This window comes from Procambarus clarkii, chromosome 37 (genome assembly GCF_040958095.1).
Source record: "Procambarus clarkii isolate CNS0578487 chromosome 37, FALCON_Pclarkii_2.0, whole genome shotgun sequence".
NCBI classification, from domain to species: Eukaryota; Metazoa; Arthropoda; class Malacostraca; order Decapoda; family Cambaridae; genus Procambarus; species Procambarus clarkii.
In genome coordinates this window covers 25702034-25726711 of record NC_091186.1, presented here as the reverse complement: position 1 = coordinate 25726711, position 24678 = coordinate 25702034, and the positions used below count along the sequence as shown (strand labels likewise).

Genomic DNA, 24678 nt, shown 5'->3' with positions numbered 1-24678 from the left:
ACCTAGGTATACTGTATAGACAATTTGCAAGACAAGCCTATGGGTGAAAAAAACATTGTTCCCCTTGTGTGTGTGTGTGTGTGTGTTACATTGTGGCTTGTTGAGCTTGAAGCTGTTGCCCCTAGCGTGTGTGTGTTACATTTGACCTCCTTAAAGAAGCTCTCTATACACAGCATGGCACAATTCCTTGCTTTCTTTTGATAAATACTTATACACCATATAATATTTTAGACACCCCGAAAATGTAATAATTCCATTCTCTTCTGTCCACCAGGTGCTGTTTGTGTTGGTAGCGGGCGTGGCTGTCGGGGCGGCGGACGGGGTGCGACACCGCCCTAACGGAAGCCCTTCTCTTAACACCCACCACCCACACTTCCATATCACCCCGACCTACACCCGTAAACCTGTTTACACCCCGACCTACACCCCGACCTACACCCCTAAACCTGTTTACACCCCGAACTACGACCCTAAACCTGTTTACACCCCGACCTACGCCCCTAAACCTGTTCACACCCCGACCTACGCCCCTAAACCTGTTTACACCCCGACTTACACCCCTAAACCCTCATACAAACCGAGGCCTGCTTATGTCGCGACCTACACACCTAAGCCTGCCTACCTATCATCCTATACACCCGAGCCTATCTACACCCAAACCATCCCGCCAGGTCCGGTGTACAAGCCCGCACAAGTCTACAACGACGGCGTAAGTTAAATCGTGACAGCGTGTTAGAATATGTAAGTTAGAACATGTAAGTTAAAACTACTTTAAGAACAACATTCAACTTGCATTTAATATGCAAGTCGAGTCTCTGTGAAGATGTTTTTTTTTTTCGTTTAGCGAGATTGGAAATTAGAGTAATTTGCCATTTCACGCAAAATGGGGCCACAGGGCTCGACCCCGACCCGCCTATGACCACTCTAGGCCGTATACTGTTTGCAACCCGTTCTCGCAAATTCGTAAAGTCAATATTGACTTATTAACTACGTGCATAGGTGATATACTAAACATAATAGATACCCCTAAAAAGATTCATAGAAAACACCGACCTTACCTAACCTTGTTAGTATCTTAAGATAAGCATCTTATTGCTTCGTAATTACAATTATTACTTAACCTATACCCCTGTAGAGGTACGATCATATACAGGAGATGAGGGCCGGAAGCTGCCGAAGCATCATTACTCTTGGATCATCACAGACGTCGCTGTAATGATAATTACCAGTAATTTATAAAGCCATTTAGCGCTAAATAGTGTCTTTATCCCGCAACTCCAGTCCCTGTTACCTTCATTATCAACCGTTCCAGGAAAAACTCTCACTGTGTCACTTTCAGTCTAATTTACATCTTTTATGCAATAAAAATTACCTGTATTTGGGTCAAATCTTAAAGAGAGACATCCAGACATTTTCTCTCCATCATATCTATTTTATAATGGGTAGGTTGTCTTGAAGGGCTTCATTTAAATGTTTTAATTCGACATGAAAACACTAACTTATTCATAAATTTATATATAAATTTATTTATATATATACAAGAAGGTACATTGGGATTGTGAGAATACATAGCATAGTAATTACATTCTTATAAAGCCACTAGTACGTGTAGCGTTTCGGGCAGAAACCCGAATAGTTTCCATATATGATGCTACAAGGAGCATCACATATTTCCTATGTGATGCTCCTTGTTCTAAGCAATGTTGTTGGTTCTGTATAATGCTGTTAGTTCTATGTTTCTTGAGGTTATCTTGAGATGATTTCGGGGCTTTAGTGTCCCCGCGGCCCGGTCCTCGACCAGGCCTCCACCCCCAGGAAGCTGCCCGTGACAGCTGACTAACTCCCAGGTACCTATTTACTGCTAGGTAACAGGGGCATAGGGTGAAAGAAACTTTGCCCATTTGTTTCTGCCTCGTGCGGGAATCGAACCCGCGCCACAGAATTACGAGTCCTGCACGCTATCCACCAGGCTACGAGGCCCACATGTGGTGATACTCGTTTCATGTGTTGTTAAATCTGTGTTGCTGCTGGTTATGTGTGATGGTACAGTACGTAATGTTATTTTTGTATATCTTTATTCTTGTTCTTACTCGTATTTCAGTTATATACAGTATTAATATTTTATTAGCCTAATATATTAATATTGTTTAGCCTAACTCGACTTTTAGTAATCCTTGTGTATTATGTTGTTAGATTTCTCCCTTATGATCAGATGTTCTTTGAGTTAAAGATGTTCAAAATAGTCCTCCACACACACACACACACACACACACACACACACACACACACACACACACACACACACACACACACACACACACACACACACAGGGGCCTCACGGCTGAGTGGACAGCACTTAGGGGTCGTAGTTCTAAGGGCCTGGATTTGATCCCTGGCTCAGGCAAAAACAAGTGGGCAGTTTCTTTCAGCCTGGTACTCCTGTTCACCTAGCAGTAAATAGGTACCTGGGAGTTTAGACACCTGGTCCGGGCGGCTTCCTGGGGATGGATATGTATATTATATATATATAATATACTGTATATATTATATATATACTATATATATGTAATATATATGTACTCACCTATTTGTGCTTGCGGGGGTTGAGCGTTGGCTCTTTGGTCCCGCCTCTCGACTGTCAGTCAACTGGTGTACAGACTCCTGAGCCTACTGGGCTCCATCATATCTACATTTGAAACTGTGTATGGAGTCAGCCTCCACCACATCTCTGCCTAATGCATTCCACCTGTTAACACTGAAAAAGTTCTTTCTAACGTCCCTGTGGCTCATTTGGGTACTCAGTTTCGACCTGTGTCCCCTTGTTCACGTACCTCCAGTGTTGAATAGTTTATCCTTGTCTACCCTGTCAATATATATGTGTGTGTGTGTGTGTGTGTGTGTGTGTGTGTGTGTGTGTGTGTGTGTGTGTGTGTGTGTGTGTGTGTGTGTGTGTGTGTGTGTGAGAGAGAAATATATGTACTAAATATAATGGAGAAAAAATAAATTGGTTAGAAAGGCAGGGTCCAAGAGCTAATGCTCGATCCTGCAGGCCCAAATAGGCAAGTACACTCACCTACACAAACACATTTTTACAATATAACCTCTTAGTTTAAGTGGTGCCCTACTGTTCGTTATCCTTGCCTACTCTACAAATGACAATTTGCTTTTTTTTTCCCCTTCAGCCAACAGAATATGATTTTGGGTACGGTGTGGCCGACAACTACCACGGCACCAATTTTGGCCATTCAGAGAAACGCGAGGGCTACCGAACTGAAGGTCAATACTTTGTAGACCTTCCCGATGGTCGCCGGATGGTTGTGAAGTATTACTCGGACGAGACTGGTTACCACCCCACCATCACTTGCGAGAATACCCAGCCCTATCCTCAGCACAAGCCAGTTTACAAACCAGAACCAGTCTACAAGCCAATACCAATTTACAAGCCTGCAGCAGTCTACAAACAAGAACCTGTGTATAAGTCTAAACCAAGCTATAAGCCTGCAGCACACTATCAACCTTTGTATTCTATTAGATATTAGATTAGATACTGTCTCGACAGTTTTTATAATTTATCAATACAGAACTAACCTAGTCTATGATTAAATTTATAAATTTCATTTAAAAATGTATACATTTTCATCTAACAATTACTTTTTATTATTTACAGCTAACAAATTAATACCGAACCAAAAATTCCATCATCAAAAATATATATAAAATTTGTGTATATAGTGTTATAATCTCCATCAGTAATAAATATATTTAGCAGTGACCTTAAGCCTATAAACATTGGTGCGAATGATTGATTTATTCCAAGTTTACTTACTAATCATCTGGCATTTATGCAAAATGAAGACCAGAGGAACTTTTCTAGTTTACATCAAAAGCTGTGTTGATGTTTTAAGTTTAACATGTGTATTTTAATTTGTTAATGTCTCATAAATGTATTTCAGAAAGAATATATTTCAAATCACGATAAAATACAAAATGATAACCTATAATACACTTACGCTGAAAGAATGCTACTTTGTTTGGATTCAGCTAAAATTTCATTAACAGTACAGTGCCTCCATGTTATTGTTTCTATTAAATTCAGGCCCTTGGCCTAGCACTGGGGCTTGCAGTCACAGAAATCATTTCCCTGAATTGTAACATTCATTTAGAAAATTTGGGCACAATAAACTCTAATAATCACTCCAGGGCCCATTGAGCCTAGTTTGTGTGAAATAATACAACTTTACTATGACAAAATGAAGTGCTCTTTCCGAGTTGAACCTCGATAGCTTTTTGGTGCATTAGCTCTGGTACCACATACAGTACAGTATCTGCAAAACTATCATGCCTCTGGATTTAGACATGCCTACTGAACATCACACCCAGAATCTGGTGTTTAGATATGTGGGAAGCATAGAAATCCGAGGACCAAAAAAACGAGCAAAACCACCGAGTATAGCCGAAGCAAAATAAACTATCTTGATTTAAAATAAGAAAGTTGGGAAACAAAGGCAGCAGTAAGCAACTATATGAACAGCACTAAGCCCTGAAGGCTCTATAATAATAATGTGTCACGGAATATTGAAAATTTCCCAAATTCCACTCGGGGCATACAAGGGCAGAAAGACGTAGAAAAAAGTGATGTCAAAGGAATAAAATTATCCATGGATTTTATTGAGGGGGGAAATATCATATTAATGTAATAAATCAAATGAGAACTTCTTGGATACATCATGCTAATGTGATTTCCAGTTAGAGTTGAAAGAAACACAAGGTTCCTATCTAGAAAGAAAATCACATTCCCTACCTAAGAGAAGTGGGTATTGTATCTTGAAAAACATAGATTATAGGAACCGGCTAGGTGCAAAAACACAATGCATGTTCAATATAACTTCTTGTTTTGATCTTTAAAGCGTGTTAGGTGCATCGATAATGCGAGCAGCTATGGAGGCTAGAAACGAATTCCATCCCCTCCATAATCTTTAAAAAAAAAAATACGAATCTTACACTTCTTATAAAACTATATCATATTTCTAATGTTTATTCATGTCATCAAAAAAGTAACAAGAATCACAGTTCAACATTTATCTTTGGTATACAGGACTACTTTAGACACTAACTTTTAAAATTTACACTCTGAATACATTTATTGAGGACTTTATTACAATTATGCCTAGGATTTTTGATCAAATACAAAAATGACAGTAATATTCATGCATACAGAGAATGCTAACATTGTTACAGTCACATCCTGATGTAACTACTTATCATGGCTATAACATTTAATAACTTAATGATCAATTCACTAGATAAAAACTTTAATCGTCACTATGGCATTTGTGGACAATCATTCTCATATTCTACTTAATTCAAAATCCTTATTCTGCAGCATTGGCCACCTTGTCTATACATGTTGAAATGCTGTACAATTTCATAGCACCTATTCACAACAAAAAATAAATCAGAACAATTTTTTCAGATTATTTTATGAATACAGTGCACATACATTATAAAATATACTAGAGTGCATACATATGAGGTTAAACTATACATGATCTTGAATGCCTCTTAAAAGATGAGCAAGGATAAAGTAGCCATCATGGTACCGAGTTCAAGGAAGAGAGTTTGACCCGACCTTCAATGCGCGAGTGAATAACATTTGCACGGAAAATAGCAATGGCCCCAAAACACGATAGTAGTATCATAAGAGGCATCATGGATGACCATCCGAACTTTGCTGCGACAAAAGATACAAGAGGGCCCTCTAGAACAGTCCCCAAGGACCCCATGCCATTTACTACACCTGTCACTGCAGATGCTGCGCCTCCCTCCCGCTCGCCAATATCTGCCGAGACTGAACCACAGAGTAGAATATCTGGGCCACAATTCAAGGCACCTACAAGAGCCAGAAAAATCACATGAAAAATTGGGCCCCAGGAGGCCGTAGCCATAAAAGCCAACAAGGCAAGCGCTGATCCACTAACTGCCAACGCACTAGTTAATATGGCACGGCCCTTCATCCAACGGTCAACAACCACACCAACAAATGCACTCCCAATTACACCACCTATTTCAAAGGCAGTCGATGCTAGACCAGCATTGATTTTGGAATAATTAAGCGAACGCAAAAGGTAAAACGGCAGCCAAAACATGAGAGCATACCGCACAAATTTCACACAGAACATAGCAATAGATACTTCTGGCACAAGACTCACTTTCCATACTGCCATCATGGACATCTTACTTTCTGGATTAGTTTTATTTTGTGGCACCTGCTGATTAGCTGCCCGACCTGGTACTACCAAACCCCGCTCACTTGGATTTCTACCAATCTCAAACACTAACACGCCCAAAATGGTTACAATTACTGCTGGAGGCAAGAATACAGAGCGCCACCCATAAGTTGCCTGCAAGTACACTGCCAGACCAGTCCCAGCCATCCCAAAAACAAAACAGCATGTGCCAAACATCCCAAAAACCGAGTTACGAGAGGCATCAGAAAACCAGCGGGACAATAAAGCACAGCAAGCAGGCCAACACAATGCTTGGCTGGCTCCACTGAAGGCCAGTAATACTAGTAATGAAGGAAGAGATTGACACACAGTCATTGGAGCTGTAGCAGCAGCAGCTAGAATCAAACCCCCAGCCAAAGTTATACGTGACCCCAAACGGTCACCCAAAGACCCGAGAGTAAGGGATACTCCAGCATAAGGCAAAAGAAGTGCTGTATCTACCCACCCCAGGCTGGCAGAACTAACTTTCAAACCACTCTCAAGGTCTGCTTTTATCACTCCAAGTGGCTTGCGCAGAAGGTAAGTTGATCCATAACCCAACCACAACATTCCAAACACCATCCATTGCCAGAACCTTAAATGTCTCCCTTCCATTCTGAGATACTGTCTATACCTTAATGAAAATTTAGTAAGAAAATTCATTCAATTTGTAAATATATAATTAGTATCTTAACATTTTACATTACTTGTATGATATTACAGTATACAGTAATGCAATCCACCTTCAAAATATGTCACCTACAGAATGGCATCTAAACTTAATTCCGTCACACGAATAACTTTCTTGAACGTAGCTTCAAGAAGGCATACGGAAACTCTGGTCATAGAGCGCTGTAAGGACCCCCTTCGTAACGGTGCTGGTAAGTGTGGGTGTCGTGCTAGCACGGGTTGTTACGTAAGGGTCATGAGGATAAACAAGAAGAGGTTGGTGGGAAGGGCTTCCTTCAAACCCATTATCATCACATCTGCAAAAGAAGAAGCAATTTAATAATGTATTAAATATACGAGTCTCTATATCAAAACATCAATAGCTACTTAAAATTTTAGAATTCTTTTTTTTTTCCAGTCAGAAAACAAAAACAAAGATAAAAGATAAAGATAAAATATAAAGATATACAAATAAAATAAAGATAAAAGATATACAAAGATAAAATCTGTTAATTTTTGGACATGTATATGAGTGGGATTGGGTGGTTATAGATAGGAGCTGCCTCGTATGGGCCAATAGGCCTTCTGCAGTTGCCTTTGTTCTTATCTTCTTATGTAATCTAATTTGTTTTTATACAATGAAAGTTTCAAGATTCTTTAGCATGTTACAAGGATGTTTTAGTATATTACAAAGAATTTAAAAAATATACAATGAAGTGCAGATATACAAGGTAATATATTTTTACTGATAATATACTATACAATAGTTATTTGATGGTGCTACATAGCCTTCCCGGCTCGGTGGCTTCTTTTGATAATTACTTAATAAATGTAACTGTAGTCTATCAAGTCTACAGTTACTCACCAACTGTATGGTCCAACCATTTGGGCTGGATGGTAACAAATTTCAAATTTAAAAAAATGATAATTTTAGTGTCAGAGAATGGAATGTGAAATGGAATGTGAAAGGTAGTGAAGGCAAACTGCATTCACAGCTTTAAATGTAAATACAGTATGAAAAGATCCTAATAGGCTCAGAAACTTGCACACAAATTGTTGAGGGTTGAAAGGCAACCTGTCCTCAGGCTGTAGTGTTCGAAACTACAACACATTTAGTGTTATTATCTTTGTGTTAACCTAACACAATCACTGTTAGGTTTCATTAGGTTTGGTTACATTAATATAGTGTATTATTCTCAAACATGAGAAGTATGAAATTTGAAAACTATTTGACTCTCCCCTAGAATTTTATTTAATGAAAACCAAATTCGTCAGAGCATTTCAAAGAACAGTCAGTCCTCATAAACAAAAGACAAAGTCCATTCCATGCACCTCCTAAACACCGTTTACGCATAAAAAAAAAAAACTTTACCCACGACTGTTTACACCTAACCTAACCTAACCTTCCATTTATCTTTCTCTTTCCTTTTCTTTCTCTCTTCTCTGTTCATTGTTTTCTTTACGTTCCCTTACTATCCTCTTATTCCTATTACTATCTCCTCATTCGGTGGTTATAATAGGAGCTGCCTCGTATGGGCCAATAGGCCGTCTGCAGTTCTCATTCCTACTACTATCCCCTTTGAGCTACCTCATCCCTTTGTGTGTATTTTACCTCAATAAACATATTTCAATTTCAACTACTATCCCCTGTACTACACTTTGCTCCTCACCTCTCTCTAGCCTATTTATTGTATGCATCTACTTCCTTATCACACCATTTGGTCACCACTTGGTCCGGGAGACATCTCCCGTCACGCAGGGTGCAGTTGCGCCTCCACAGATCTCCAGTATCATCTTTTGATACTGGTAATGGCTCGAAAGGGCCACCACTTACGGGCTATTCATGCCCGTGCCACCTCTTGGGTGGCTTAATCTTCATCAATCAATCATCAATCTTCCTCATCACCCAGACACAGCACCGCTCCTGTGCCAGGCAAGTCCATTACGGGCTCACCATAGCCCGTGCTACTTGGAACTTGTTCCGAGTAGCTGAATCTATAACAACATTCCTCATCACAATCGACTTGAGAATGGTCCAGGACAGACCGAAACGTCGTCGTCCCTTCACCTTCTAGTGTGGTCTGGTCAACACACTTGTGCTTATGCGCACCCCCCCCCCCTCTCAACTCCCTCCTTCCCCTTCTCTCTCTCTACCACTTGGGCTGGACGGTAGAGCGACGGTCTCGCTTCATGCAGGTCGGCGTTCAATTCCTGACCGTCCAAGTGGTTAGGCACCATTCCTTCCCCCCCCCCATCCCATCCCAAAATCCTTATCCTGACCCCTTCCTAGTGCTATATAGTCGTAATGACTTGGCGCTTTCCCCCTGATAGTTCCCTTCCCTTCTCCCTCTCTCTCTCCAAGACAAACTCAAACATCCATAATAACCATCACATATTTCATATATAAAGAATGTCTCCAATTTATATAAATACTGAAAAAAAATCCAACAAGCTTTATTTATTTCATGCAACTTGACATACGCTTAAAAGAAAAATGACTGTCAACTAAAAGATTTTATCGTTGTTTACTAAAAGAACGGTGAATATCTCACAGCCACCCCATGATGAACACAAAACAACCCAACCCAAGTAACCCAAGTGCCACCCAGCGGTGACGAGTTCATAACTCGTACATTACACACGTGAAACGAGTCAATAAAATTGTAGTGCAATTAATACGGCACAGAGTTAAGCTTGGCCATTTAATAGCATTACCCATGTTTGGTATATATATTTTATATCGATTCTCTTTTTATTTCCATTTACCTTAATATTTGTACCCAGATTTTATAACGCCGTCGATATGACTCTTGGTTAAGCGAAGAAATCAGCAACGGGTCAGTTTCTTCGGCCAACCCATAAACTATACACAAAAAAAAAAATACGAGCGTTTCAAGTGACAGTTAAAACCCATGAACTATTTATATCACATACACCAAATTACAAGATATATAATTTCGCTAAAACTTCACATGCAGTAAACCCAAGACCACAACATACTAAGTCATAGTTACCCAATAAACAAACCCAACCTAATAAGAAACAAAAGATAAATGTTTCTGTTTAATACATGGGCAGTGTGACGTCACACAGCTCATATCGAAACAGGTTTTAAAGCCTACTGGGTTGAACTTGATCAAGCGAGCCGAACAATACACGTGGCTGAGAAGCGTCGATTAACTAGCGTCACCCTGCAAAGTCTGGTTCATTAACATCCCCTTTAGGCAACCCCCAAAAGCACATAACAATACGCGAGCGTAACCGTCTGTTCCAGCTCAAGTATCTTTATTGAGACAAGAAAGAAATACATCTCAAAGGGATAAAGTAGTTTAGGCTATTTCTACCCCCCCCCCCTGCTCTGTTCCAGCTGCTCCAGTTACTGTGTGTTCCTCTTGCATACTGGTAGGTTAGCAACGTGACTATATTCTGTTCCATTTGCATACTGGAACATATATGTTCACGTGGAACATATATGTTCACGGAACATATATGTTCAGCAACGTGAACATTGTTCAATTTCACAGACACACTATATATATAATGACCGTGTCAGACCACGAAGGATTAAGACAGGAATTTCCTTACCCAAGTACTTTCGTATTTAACAATACATCTTCAGAAGGATGGATTTAGAGTTCAGTGGGTGTGGATATATAAGCAGGAAAGAGACGAGGCAAAATGTCTAGCAAGGTATTAATAAGGTATTAGTGAGATAAATGTGTATCAATGAGCCTACTCAAATCGTCCTTTAAGTGATCAAATAATCAGTTTAATTATTGTAATAAATAATTATTCTAATGAATAATTATTCTAAATAATTATTGTAATTAATAATTGCCCCAAAAAAACGTCTTATAACAACATCCTTTGACAAAAGCTCTTTAAAAATACGCTAATATTGAAGTGTTTAATATTAGACAAGGCTTGGGTGAGGAGAGAGAGAGACAACACGTCATCAAATACAGACACAGTACATACCATCGGCCTTGCCCCCTCCTCACTGCAACATAAAGCTATATAATCCCAGCTGCAATACCGAGCTCGCTGCTGCTTACTGTTCTCGTCACAATGTAGCCTGAACACCTGTTCACGGCACAGGTGCACAGCCAACTCACCCGAATAACAGTTTTCGCCAAGGGGGTGGTGACAGGAGCGCGAGTAATATAGATCTGTCTATATTCCCTGGCCCGAGCGTTGTGACTAGGCTACCCCGCCCGGCGACACGCACTCGGCCCCTCGGGCTTCTGTTCGCCCTGTCTCACTTCTCCCTCATATATTTCTCATTCATAACGTTCTGAAATTATTCCAGTACTATACTAGTAGCAAGGGGTGTGACAACGATCTAATGCGATTATCTGGGACTCCAAATATGCGGACGTATCAAAACGAAACGTGTGTGAAGGGTGAAAATATGCACTTCTGGGTTCACTATATCGATCATATCCACGGGGCCGGTAGAGCTAGCTCGGTCTATTCTCTTATCAATACCATAGGTCCCACACGTCGTTTGACCTTCAATTCTTGCGTCGGCATTAAATGTCACCATATAAACCATTGATACAGGCCCAATAGGCTGCCGATTGCCGAGTTCCGGTTACAAGTACATTTTTAAAGCGTGAAACAATGTTGAAGTATGAGGAAATGTACATGTTTATCTCTCAGAATGTTTGGTAACAGGTTTATTGTTTGTGATGTGTGTCTATGTATGTACTAACACGTTGTACTGAACGGGGTGAGAATAGCTTGAGCTACCTCATCCCTTTGTGTGTATTTTACCTCAATAAACTTATTTCAATTTCAATGTTGAAGTCTGCCACCGGAGTTTCGTTTAGTTCATTTATTATGCATCCCATAAACATCCGGAGAGTGGCAGGGGAAAAAAAACACGCATACATAATGGGCTCAAGAACTGAACCCTTTAGTTAAGTTCTTAAAAACTTTCTATTTTTTTAATAAAGTTTTTATTAGTTCTCAGAACACCTGGTTTTATTCTTCAGCTATATCTTGCGCTGGTTAGGCCCCCATTTAGAGTATGCAGTTCAGTTTTGGTCGCCATACTATAGAATGGATATAAATTCACTAAAACGCGTCCAGCGTAGGATGACAAAATTAATCCAGCAAATTAGAAACCTGTCATATGAAGAAAGAATGACAAAGCTGAATTTATATTCTCTAGAAAGGCGAAGAATTTGGGTTGACATGAAGGAGGTCTATAAGTGGATGAATGGGCATAGCACAGGAGATATTAATAGGGGTATTAAAACTATCAACACAAAATACAACACGAAATATTGGGTGTAAATTGGATAAGTTTAGATTTAGGAAAGAAGCCTGGGTAAATACTGGTTCGGTAACAAGGTTGTCGATTTGTGGGACCAATTACCGCTGAAGGTGGTGGAGGTGGGGTCCCTCGATTGTTTCAAACGTGGGTTGGACATGTATATGAGTGGGATTGGATGGATATAAATAGGAGCTGCCTCGAATGGGCCAATAGGCCTTCTGCAGTTACCTTCATTCTTATGTTCTTACCTTATTTTTAGTCATTCTATGCTAACATTCATCTTATTTTTAACTTAATCTTACCTTCTCTCACCTACTACTAGGTGGGGGCGCATCCGATCCCACGATCGTCGTCGCCCCTAAATCAACACAACATACTACTAGGTGGGATATTAATAGGGTATTAAACCTATTTTAACACAATAAAACACGAAACAATGGGTATAAATTGGTTAAGTTTAAATTTAGGAAAGACCTAGGTAAATACTGGTTCGACAATAAGGTTGATTTGTGGAACCAATTACTGCATAACATGATAGAAGTGAGGTCCCTAGATTGTTTCAAGTGTAGGTTGGACATATATGTGAATGAGATTGGGTGGATACAGGTAGAAGCTGCCTCGTATGGGCCAATGGGCCTTCTGCGGTTGTCTTCATTCTTGTGTTGTGTGATGGCGACTGTGAATTGAAAATTATACAGTAATGTGAGGAGACGAGAAGGGCAAGTGTACGGGAAGTTGCGGAGGACGAATGGGGAAGACCTGGGTACTGGATCGACCAGGGCACTGCCTGGTACCGCAAAGTTTTTTTTAGTTCTATTTATGTGCATATTTAAGTGTATATTTAAATGAATATTTAAGTTCAACATAACCAGACCACTGTACTTACTCCTGACGTGGCGGTTGATAATTATGAACTTGTAAGAATGCTAATAATGCTGGTGGAGCTGGTTGTAGCAGCAGAGTGGAATGTAACCAGAGTTCTAAGCCCGCTCGACGAGTTTCCAAGACTTTAGGAGTTGTGTTGCGTAAACGTTTGGGAGGAAATTCTGCAGTTTGATACAGCTTGCACAGCTGCAAAGAAAACTCATTACTATCTGTTATCTCTAGGGTTGTCCTTATCTATGACCTATTAGTTTCTCACCATCGTATTGTCCATGTAATCACACACATATTCAATCTTATCTGTTCACCACAATCTCCCACTTCCGAGTTGCACATTGACTGGCACTCGCTTCATTGTACGATCAAATAAGTATAGATTAAGGAAAGACCTGGGTAAATGCAGGTTAAGTAACAGGGTTGTTGATTTGTGGAACCAATTAGCACGTAATATAATATATATAGGATCCCTCGATTGTTTCATGCATAGGTTAGACATAAGAATGAGTTTGGGTGGATATAAATATAAGCCGACTAGTATGGGCCAATGGCCTTCTGCAGTTACTTTCATTCTTATGAACATATGGGGGTCGAGCTTCAACTCTTTGGTCCTGCTTATCAGCTGTCAAACTGATGAATAGGCGTCTTAGTCAACTGGGCTCTTATCATATCTTCCTTTGAAACTGTACATGGAGTCTGCCTCCACCACATCACTTCTTAGTGCATACCATTTGATCATTACTACAATACTGAACAAAATTCTCCCTACTGTTTCTGGCTCATTTGGCTACTATGCTGCCACATGTGTCCTCTTGTACAAGTACCACCCATGCTAAATAATGTATCCTTTTCTACCATATTAATTTCCCAAGAACTTTTTATCTGGTAATCATGTCTTCCCCTAACTCCCCCCTAAATGCATGGAATGTGGGACAAGTTGAGCCACACAGTGGTGAGCAATAAAATGCAGCGTAGTGGTGGTGGCAGATGGACACCATAGAAGTCCCAGAGCTCTCGCTTGTGCACACCATACAAATGTAGATGTCATAGAACTCACACTGGTGTACACCATGTAACTGAAGCACAGCTAGGATAATACTAGGACCTGGCATGAACTTAGACAAGTAAAACATAAAATATTAGAAAGACAGAATAACTAGTTGACTTTTAACAGAACACACAAAATCCAAAATGATTTGTTTGTTGAACACAAACAAATCCAAAATGAACAATAAAACTCTCCCAATTTTGACTAACCATTTTTCAATCTATCCACCTTTATTGTCACTAGAAATGCAAACAAATCCATTGAAAAAGATAATACCTCTTTGTATAAACTATGGAATGCAGAGTATCTTTTCTCAATTTTATGGACACGTCCCACGTAGCAAACTTCTAAGCAATACACATAATGACTCCTGCCTCCCTCACCCTCTACTTGTCGATACCGAGGGATGTACGCACGTATCATTCCGGGCAGGTGCTGAAATGGTGAATTACTTCATATTAACTCTTCCTTTGAATACATACAAGGAACACATACTTGCAGCAAAGAAAAACTGTGGAAAACATTGACATGACAAGTGCTGCCATCCTCCATGCAGCATGCAGTATGGCTTATCCATGTTTCACAGTGCCATTTACTCTCATCTTTCTTAGTCTTATCTTTCTCTTCCATTCTGCTCATTATCTCAAACATTTACTAAACCAAACATAAGAATACCTACATACTTCTGGCCAATAAATATCACAAGAATAAGATGCCATATCTCTCACTATATAAGTTACTTTTAAACAGTCCAGTATTTATGCATAAATTTTCCCCTCATTCATAAATCCAAAAAATACGTCACTGAACGTGTATGCATTTATAATACTGTACTCGCATGTGTATTTCCACGTAGAGGATTAATGCGAATGGCAAAAATCAAAACTGTAAAATTATGTTTACAGCAGATTGTAGTATCATACATATAAATAATTACAAGCAATTTGTTAATGCCACTGAAATTTCATCCAATTCAAAGCATCATACATCTGAATATACAACAAGCAGACAAATTAAAATATACAAGCACAACAGGTACAGAGAGTTTTGAAGTACGTGACAAATTTTGGGGAAAATACAGTTGAAAATTAAATGTTTTAATTGAAGCCGACCGAGAAGCATTTCTTGTCCCCCACCTCAAGTAAATTTTGCAATACAAACAGTATACATAATGAATAACCTTGACAGAGATTGTCAAGAAATGACAACCTCTTCCCCTCTGTAGTATGCTTCCATCAGTCTCAGGAGACTAGATCAGTCTCATGGACACGGAGAGAAAGACAATGAATGTATGCTGGAGGGTGTGAATGTGGTGGGCATGATTGGGGTTGTGCGGGAACATTAATACTAACATTTGACACATCACCGAACTCTCAACTGTAAACATTCTTGGCTTCTCGAGGTCCTGCTCAAAGACACCTAAAATGTTAATACAGTACTCTCAACATTTTCTCATTTAGTTTTGGAATTATTACTATAAATATGGTGTCACATTGTTCATAAATTAATATGTTAGAGTACAAATGCAAAATAAAATGTGAATTGATATTAGAATTTGCGTGATAAGAGCTGAATACACACATTATGAACATTTCAACATAATTCATATACACTATTTCTGAACATTGCTAATTTGTTTTCGATATAAATACAAATAAAATGTGTGGAAATGTGCGCACATTATCGGTCTATGTTAGAATAATAAGGAAACTTATCTTTCATACTTTTCAGCAATAAACTTGAAGAATAATGAACATTCTCAGGAGAGGAATTATCATCTTGAGTGATAGACAGTTGGCCGAGTGTGTGAGAGGCTGATGGAAGGGAAGGGGTGCGTGTGTGGGTATGTGGCTGGGCAGAGGGTTTATTTATAATAATATATCAATGGGTTGCAGGAATATATGGGTATAGCAAAGATGTGGGTGTCAGTACGAGTGTAGTAGTAGTTGTTTGAGTGGATGACAAATTAAGGACATGTGGGAAATGTAGGAATTGAGGGCACATGGGGAGGGGTGAAGAGTTTAGAATGGTGGGTATAAGATTTGCCTGTGGAGTGCAGGTGGTTGTGGAATGTTGGGGGGTTTTGGGTGGTGTTTGTGGGAGGGGATAAGTGGGAGAACTGGTGGACAGGTGGTGTGATTAAGGGGCTGACAGCCGTACTGGTGCTAAAACTCTCAGGGCTCACACCTTTCTTAGAAATCTCTCTCGGAACTCAAATAAATAAAGACAATAGCTGCCACTAGACTACACAGTCCACTAAAAAAAACGAACTGTAGTTCTATTATACATGTGTGTCATAACTTGCACATCTATACAATGAGGTTATCAAAATACATATTGCATCAATTCTTTTATGAAGCTACTCTAAAGTTAATATAATGTGCCATTCTTGAGACCGAGTAAAAACATCTTCAGAAGAAATAAAGCCGAAGACAAACATAAATTACAAATCCATAAGGTAGCCCTACTGGAAATACCTAAAAACATGCAAGATATAAATGTAAAGCTTTTTCTATTTCCCAAATCAAATACAAATGCCAGGACTTGAGGGTGGGGAGAGAAACATCTAATAATCATGCGCACCAAACTTGTACCATCTGCAGAGTAGAACACCTTGAGGGAAAATCTACCAAGTTGTGCACCACTAGCTTGGTCAAAAGCATCATCATTCCAGCTTTACAGAATGTTGGCAATACTTGAGAAATGAAGTGCATGATCATACAGTAAAATAATTTATTTGTATGCGGTCTAATTACATTAGAAAAAATGTTGGACAAGTATATACAACCATGCATATGATGGTAATGTACAGTACAGTATAGGGAAGCAAGGATTAAAAAAAGGGCAGCCAGCAATGTATGAAAAATCAATTGAAACATAGTAGTAAGATCTTGTGGGGGGGAAATGTAAGGATATTTACAGAAAAGTGGCAACTATACTTAAATAAAGCAAATACTTTTCTATTATGGTCATCGTATCAAGATGTTAAACAATAAAAACAAAAAAAAAGAGGAAACAGAGCATCAGAAACAGACCTACTGCATAGACTAATATATAAAGCAGACAACAGTTGCAGGGACAGCTATGAATATATCAGCATTCAAGCTTTCTTAGGCTTTTCAAAAGAACTATATACCATTATAATCTAACAGTTTTACCTCCGATACATTGGATGAACTTATATTTCTACTGTGAGTGCAAGCAGAAGTATTCTTATCACAGTGGCTAGGTATAACTATTGTACTGTACTTAGCTCCTACCAGCTACCTTCCATTCATTGCTCCAAAATTTTGCTCTGAAATCAAAACAGAAATAAGGCATTGAGAGGAAAGTTATGTTCCTTTCGGAGCCAGTCCCTTGGATTACTCCCGTAGGCAGTAATGCCTAGGGAGGTATCCCCAAGGTCCACCCAAAACACCATTCACACGGGTCAGTGAGAAGCAACCAGCCACCATGCTATTAACTTTAAGGACATATTACTGAAAATGGTATATACACTGTCCTTTCTAAATTTGGTAGGGTATTTGCAATTCGCATGATAATATGTATTCTATTTGTCCCACCTTTTATGCTAATTTTGATGAAATTGGGCTTTTTTCCCCTGTGGACTTAATGGATTCCCATTAAGTCCACAGGGGACTTAAAAGTTAAGTCCATTAAGTTAAGATTCCCATTACTGTTCCGTGGACAGTAAGCCCTGTTAGGTTTATCAAGAGCCCACCAAGCTAACCACCGACCTTTTCCCAGGATGCACACCAAAACTGTTGACAAAACTCTGGTACCCATTTACTGCCACGTGAACAGAGGCATCTAGCGAAAGGAAACCATGCCCAAACGTCTCCATCCAGCCATAGGAATCAAACCCAAGACCCTTTGGTTGCATACCACTGTGCTGACCGCTGCACCGCCATTTGTGGTTTGTAGGGGACATGTTGAGGAAGCACGTTTGCTGCTAGCACCAGTACATGTACTGGTGCATGTTGAACTCACTCCACAGAAATGTCTCTCGCCGCTTCTTGCATACCATTTTTTAATGTTCTTTTAGAACCAGTGAAGAGCAGAAGTGCCATAGGCACAATCAGAGAACACTGTATAAACATCAGAGGTCCGCGGTTGTTCAACGTCCTCCCAGCAAGCATAAGAAATATTGCCGGAACAACCATGGACATTTTCAAGAGGAAACTAGATTTATTCCTCCAAGGAGTGCCGTACCAACCGGGCTGTGGTGGGTATGTGGGCCGGCGGGCCGCTCCAAGCAACAGCCTGGTGGACCAAACTCTCACAAGTCAAGCCTGGCCTCGGGCCGGGCTTGGGGAGTAGAAGAACTCCCAGAACCCCATCAACCAGGTATCAACCAGGTTATAACTTCAGACATTAGAAAATCGGGTATTTGTTTCTAATTACATTATAAAATAGTATGAATGAGTCAATATATGTCAATAGTATATCTCTGTGAAATGCAGCAGTGGATGAGTAAAGGTCAGTCGATCAACACTGTCACTCTCCTCCTAACTTATTGACCTTTCCAGTGTGATTATAGTCATAATTTGATCCCCTTGGAAATGAGGTTATATGTCGATTTTAGTCATCACGTAATTTTTATACCAATGATGTAAATATGATCATAATACATCTACTGTATATGGATGTAATGGAGTTAAACTAGACCAACAAAAAAAATTCTGCTCGCAATTATAATTACTGTATTTCCCGGCATCGAAGAAAATTTTTTTTTACCCTAAACTATGGCCAGGAAAACTGACCAGCATCTTGGAGGCTGAAGGCGAGAAAACTCATTAGGGCTATAAGTGTTTAGGTAATACAGTATACCACAATCAAAATTCCTCTAAATGACCCCAGAATGTAATGTATAAATTACTTGGTAGAAAATATCAAATACGAAAAAACAATCACAAAAGGCTACACAATTACACAACTGTTTTGCTTTTGGCAACCATTTACAATTTGTTTTGGTTGGATGGTTCCAGTCTTCTATACATCTTCACTGTCCATATTATGCATCTGCACAAAAAAAAAAAAAAAAAAAAAAAAGATTTTCCCATTTTGTAAGCTTTGTTTCAAGTGGCATACAATTTTATTCCAAAAGGTGTTTTTTTTTTTTTTGTAACCTTTTCCAATTGTGAAGTCGGATTTGTTACGAGTCGAGAACATGGATAGTCACCAGTGGCAAACTGTAAACACAGCACGAATCCATACGATTCAGTTCTGACCATATGATTAATCTTATGTTTGGATAATAAAATATTAAAATAAAATAAGATGCAGAAGGGAAGGGAAAGGAACTATCGGGGGAAAGTGCCAAGCCATTACGACTATATAGCATTGGGAAGGTGTCAGGATAAGGATTTGGGATGGGACGGGGGGAAGGAATGGTGCCCAACCACTTAATAGAGTAAAACAACATTTGTAATAACATTAATTCATTTTATATTTTGGGCTTAGCATAGGTCCAATTTCACCCCCCCCCAAAAAAAAAAAAAATTTAGCACCTCAAAATGGGGGTGTGTCTTCGACACCAGGAAATAATGTACTTACTATGCGATGAAGTTAACGTATAACAGTAACCGCGTTATTACTGTACTGTATAATGTGAATAATCTAATCAGAATCTGGCATTTCCAGCCAGCATCTCAATCTACTTCTGACTGAGTACTGTACTCATCACCAGATCTTGCAACCAACAGCTAAAGCGTGGGTTGCAAGACACTTCCTTCCGAGCTGTACCCAGGAACATATTTACATGCAAAATTGGTGTACATACAGCATTACATTCTAGGCCTATATAGAGTAGCCAATCACTTTTTATCAATTATGTGTAAATAGTTTTATTCCACACATTGTATAAACTAAAGTGAAACACCAAACATACAAGCCGTTACATACAGCTTGCATTGCATATTTGCATGCAATATGTTCTTATACTGTATATAGCTATTGGCATGAATAATTTAATACAGCAATTTGAATACAGTCTGATTTTCCTTCAATTTGCCCCCTTTTTGGGGGGGCTATTCATTATCATAATTAGAAGGTAGAGTGATAACTGGGTTTCCTGGGATTCAAATACAGTACTGTAAAAGTTTGCAGGGTTGACGAGTGTATTGTTTTCATAGTTGTCTAACAGTGAGTGGGAACTCAATGGCGGACCGATAGATTTGTCGTAGTGGAGGAAAGTTAAATTAAACTCTGGTGTATAGTGTCCTGGGTGGACCCACACACTAGCTATGAGAGCAACAGATGAGACATTGCTTAGAAAACTTGTTGTTATGGGAAAATATTAATTGGCTGTTCTTAACTTTTTTATATTGCATTTGCTATTTCTGCAAGAGATTATAGTAACAATACAAGTACTGTACCATTAATGCCATCATATCATCAAAGCTTCTGTCAAGTTTAGCAACATTCATAGAAGACATGTGAAAAATTAAAGCACAGCATTTCTATTCAAACTACTGTAATTAATATGTGCTAATAATATTGCAACTTAACTTAAATTTTGTTAATGTTAATATAGGTTAGTGACAGTAGTTTTCTAAGAAATGCACATAGTAGGCTAATGTAAACAGAAAGTAATAGCCATAGTTAGACCTACTGTACTCACCTCCCTCAGCATTTGGATAGAATCTGGTAGAAGCTGAAGTTAGTAAGTTAGTTAGTCTCTCAAGACTAACTGGCACCCAGATACAGGCTTGTGGCAGCTCTTGGCTCCGTGATAGGGCAATTTGTAGGACTGAGCTGATGCTTGTAAAGGAATTACAAGAAGTTTTTCCCTTACGTTGTAGATTTTCCAAACAGTGGCTCGCTTGCTCTGGGGAAATACAACATGTGTCCAGTTGACAGACGTGCAGGACAAATTATGCAACAAATTTTATTTTCTCGACTCACAACCTGGGATCCAAGGTGCAATTTTCAAGCAGGACTGAAATGGTTGGGAATGTTTCCTTTCACGTAATACCTCTGTCCACTTTGGGAGGTAAATAGGAAATTATGAAATTGATGTAGGGGGGGGGGGTTGCATCCTGGGAAAGGTCAATAGTTTGACCATAGAGGGACCGCGATACAAGCCTAAAGTATACATATATACAAAGGTTTTAAAATCCCTGACAAATAATTTAATACAGCATACAGTGCCATACAAAATATCAAGTCAAATCCAGAATAAAAAGAAACCTATCAAGTACAGTACTGTAAATGGTAGGGATTCATTAGATTTTTAAAGTGAGAAGTGCAGGATTCAACCCTCAACTCCCGGATACCTATTTTACTGTTAGGTAGAGGCATCAGGTGAAAGGAAACTATCCAACCGTTTCTGTTTCACCGAGGGACTGAACTTGGGCTCTCAGGTGTGAGCCGAGGCTACGGAACACTGAATCTTTCCATATAGATATTAGTAATACCATATTAATAACAATTACATGACCATACTTTTCGTTTAAAGACTTGTCTGCCATGTTGTACATGATCAGTAACTGCATATAAACAATACATACTGTAATTAGATAATATTTAATCAAATCATCATTACTGAATTACAACTGTAAACGTATCACCGTAACTACGCTATTTAATACACAGTATACCCAATACACTTGGTACAACCATAGCCATACTGGAAGTTCACACACACACACACACACACGCCTACACTATACCACACACAATAATTATACAACATGGTTGCATGTTGCATAATTACTGGCGTATGGGGTTCGCGCCCCTGCGTCTTCGGGTTGGTTTGTCTTCCGGCTGTGGCCTCCTCCGGCCCCAAGCCCGGGCGTTCGCGCCCGCCGCGATTCGCTCCGAGGACATTATCAGGTGGGGAGTTTGACTGGGGCGGTACATCTGTCAAGTGATAATGCAGGTGTCCTAAGGCCAGCTCAGTGTGGACAGAAACCTCGCGTAGAGCAAGAGGGAACCAGATCCAACACCGGACAACAAAAAAATCCTTCCAGAACCAAGTCAACTCCCGTACCAGGAACGGTTGGTTAGCCCATAACAAGACTAACCAACACTGCAAACCTGGCATGACAGAAGCGGATAATCATCAAAACTTTCAAAAATAACAAATTGGAGGAAATGTCGATTCCAGACAATTTCTCCATAAGGTCAGGCGTAACACAAACAATGATTTCAATCTCAACAAGCCGGTCGGCCGAGCAGATAGCACGCTGGACTTGTGATCCTGTGGTCCTGGGTTCGATCCCAGGCGCCGGCGAGAAACAATGGGCAGAGTTTCTTTCACCCTATGCCCCTGTTACCTAGCAGTAAAATAGGTACCTGGGTGTTAGTCAGCTGTCACGGGCTGCTTCCTGGGGGTGGAGGCCTGGTCGAGGACCGGGCCGCGGGGACACTAAAAGCCCCGAAATCATCTCAAGATAACCAAGAAGCCACAATGTTGGACTGAGAACAGAGAAGAGAGATGCTTTTTCACCCACAGGGTTATTCACCCGTGGAACCGCCTACCCGTCGAAGCCATAAATTCAACTCTAGTTGAATTTAAAATCATCGGGAGGAATATGGGGGGGGGCTTTGACAAGCCGCTGACTTCCTGTCCCCGTCGAGGTCATTAGAGAGATAAGTGGCCCCCCCCCCCTCAGGTAAATATACACCTGGCTACAATACACAAGTTTACTTGGCACAAGATATATCCAGACCCCAAACTGGAGGCATATATATATATATACACACATCTGGCTACAAAACACAGTATATTTACAACACTTCATATACCCAGAGACACATATATATACACACCTGGATATACTATACAATACACCCGTAATTATACCCAGTACACTTCATACAGCCACACTACAGATATATATATACACACTTGGCTACCATACACAGTATACCTTGTAAACACAATACAACCAAGAGCCACACTAGAGACACATATATACACACCTGACTACAGCCAAGATCTGTCGTCTACACCCCGGCCCTTACACACAAGTCACTTCGTCCACAATATTTGTTCGTACAACAACATCTCTCTGTGTGTGGGGGGGGGGGGGTTCAATTGGGGGGTTTAAAAACCTCGTCATACCTAGAATATGACAATTTACGACGCATATTATGTAGCGTGTGCGTATGAAAGTTAAATAAAATGCAGCGTAGTACTTAAAAATTTTAATTTATGGATGTAAACCACGAGTATACGAAACATGTATACGATAAGACCCAGCCCCGCCTGTTATGGCTGTCTAGGGATGACAAGTATAAACCAATAATAACAATTAAATAAATAAATAAATAAATAAATAAATAAATAAATAAATAAATAAATAAATTTTTATTCACACATTTTACAAAAGTTGATGGATTTATAGATAGAGCTAGTACATACAATGCCTAAAGCCACTATTACGCAAAGCGTTTCGGGCAGGAATTAAACCTTCGATAATTCGAAGGGGGGGGGGGGTTTCAGTAATTCAAGGCTGAATTACTGACCCTACTGAGGATGCTTTTTTTATTATTTTCAAGCTTGGGTATACACAGCAATGTGCTGATACCTTATTCTATATGAAAGATTACACAGTGTAGATAAAAAACTAGCTATAAGCTCATTTAATATTCCCATCTCACAGGATGGTTAGTCTTACATGGAATCAGGGGAGCAAATACCAGCCTCAATACAAGAACAAATCAACTCTGATTAAAAATCAGGAGAGATCATAAAATGTAAGGCTGATCTCTCTGCCCGAAACGCTTTGCGTAATAGTGGCTTTAGGCATTGTATGTACTAGCTCTATCTATAAAGCCAACAAACTTTGTAAAATCTCTTTATGTATGTACCTTACCTAAATAAAATTATTATTATTATTATTATTATTATTATTATTATTATTATTATTATTATTAGCCTCCGCTAGCAAAATCTAGGTACAGCATAAGAATATTAATTATGTTAATATTAATAAATATTAATAAAAAATTAGTATTAAGCTTGTCATTTAAGTTTATCATGCCCGAAACGCTTTGCGTAATAGTGGCTTTAGGCATTGTATGTACTAGCTCTACCTATAAGTCAACCAATCTTTGTAAAAATTTACTTTATGTATGTACCTTACCTAAATAAACATTTTATTTTTTTTTTATTTTTAATATCTTCCAATATTCCTGAGTGTATGAAGTAATTACAGAGCTCAAAGTACCTCATACCAATTGGTCTGAAGTCACTTATAACAGGGCAATCACATATATAGTGTTGGAGAGTATGTCCCAGCTCTTGTTCGCATAGTTTTCAATTGGAATGTTCACTATTGGGAGAGTCATTACCTGCAGCCACCTGTCATAGATAGACATCGATATCCCAGCCTAATTCTGGCAATTACAATGTCACACTGTCTAGCGGATGTTTTATGCTGCCCGAACATAATTCTCGGTTTTAAACATTTATTTATTTATATACAAGAAGGTACACTGGGTTAGAGAGAATACATATAGCATAGTATTTACAATCTTGTAAAGCCACTAGTACGCGCAGCGTTTCGGGCAGGTCCTTAATCTA

The 24678-nt window shown here is 39.4% G+C and overlaps 2 protein-coding genes across 12 annotated transcripts; one reads left to right on the top strand and one right to left on the bottom strand.

Moving 5' to 3' along the window:
- Positions 1–226: 226 nt before the first annotated feature.
- Positions 227–3540, top strand: LOC123765958 (adhesive plaque matrix protein-like; the record flags this gene model as incomplete). The annotated part of the gene is made up of 2 exons (XM_045754821.2): positions 227–709; positions 3184–3540. Coding segments are annotated over 2 exons (840 nt in total), but the record flags the coding sequence as incomplete, so codon positions are not given.
- Positions 3541–5022: 1482 nt separating this feature from the next.
- LOC123765847 (sorting nexin-24) lies at positions 5023–23162 on the bottom strand. Of its 11 annotated transcripts, none has more exons than XM_045754650.2 (6): positions 23073–23162; positions 20767–20973; positions 17303–17439; positions 14421–14579; positions 13104–13288; positions 5023–7253 (listed from the first exon to the last, which is right to left on the bottom strand). In XM_045754650.2, the coding sequence occupies exon 6, from the start codon at positions 6928–6930 to the stop codon at positions 5593–5595; it is 1338 nt and encodes a 445-aa protein (XP_045610606.1). In that variant the 5' UTR covers positions 6931–7253; positions 13104–13288; positions 14421–14579; positions 17303–17439; positions 20767–20973; positions 23073–23162; the 3' UTR covers positions 5023–5592. The 11 variants fall into 8 exon arrangements, with proteins under 11 accessions (XP_045610606.1, XP_069193402.1, XP_045610607.1 ...); XM_045754651.2 differs by having other exon boundaries at positions 17412–17439; XM_045754648.2 differs by lacking the exon at positions 17303–17439.
- Between the last annotated feature and the right edge of the window lie 1516 nt (positions 23163–24678).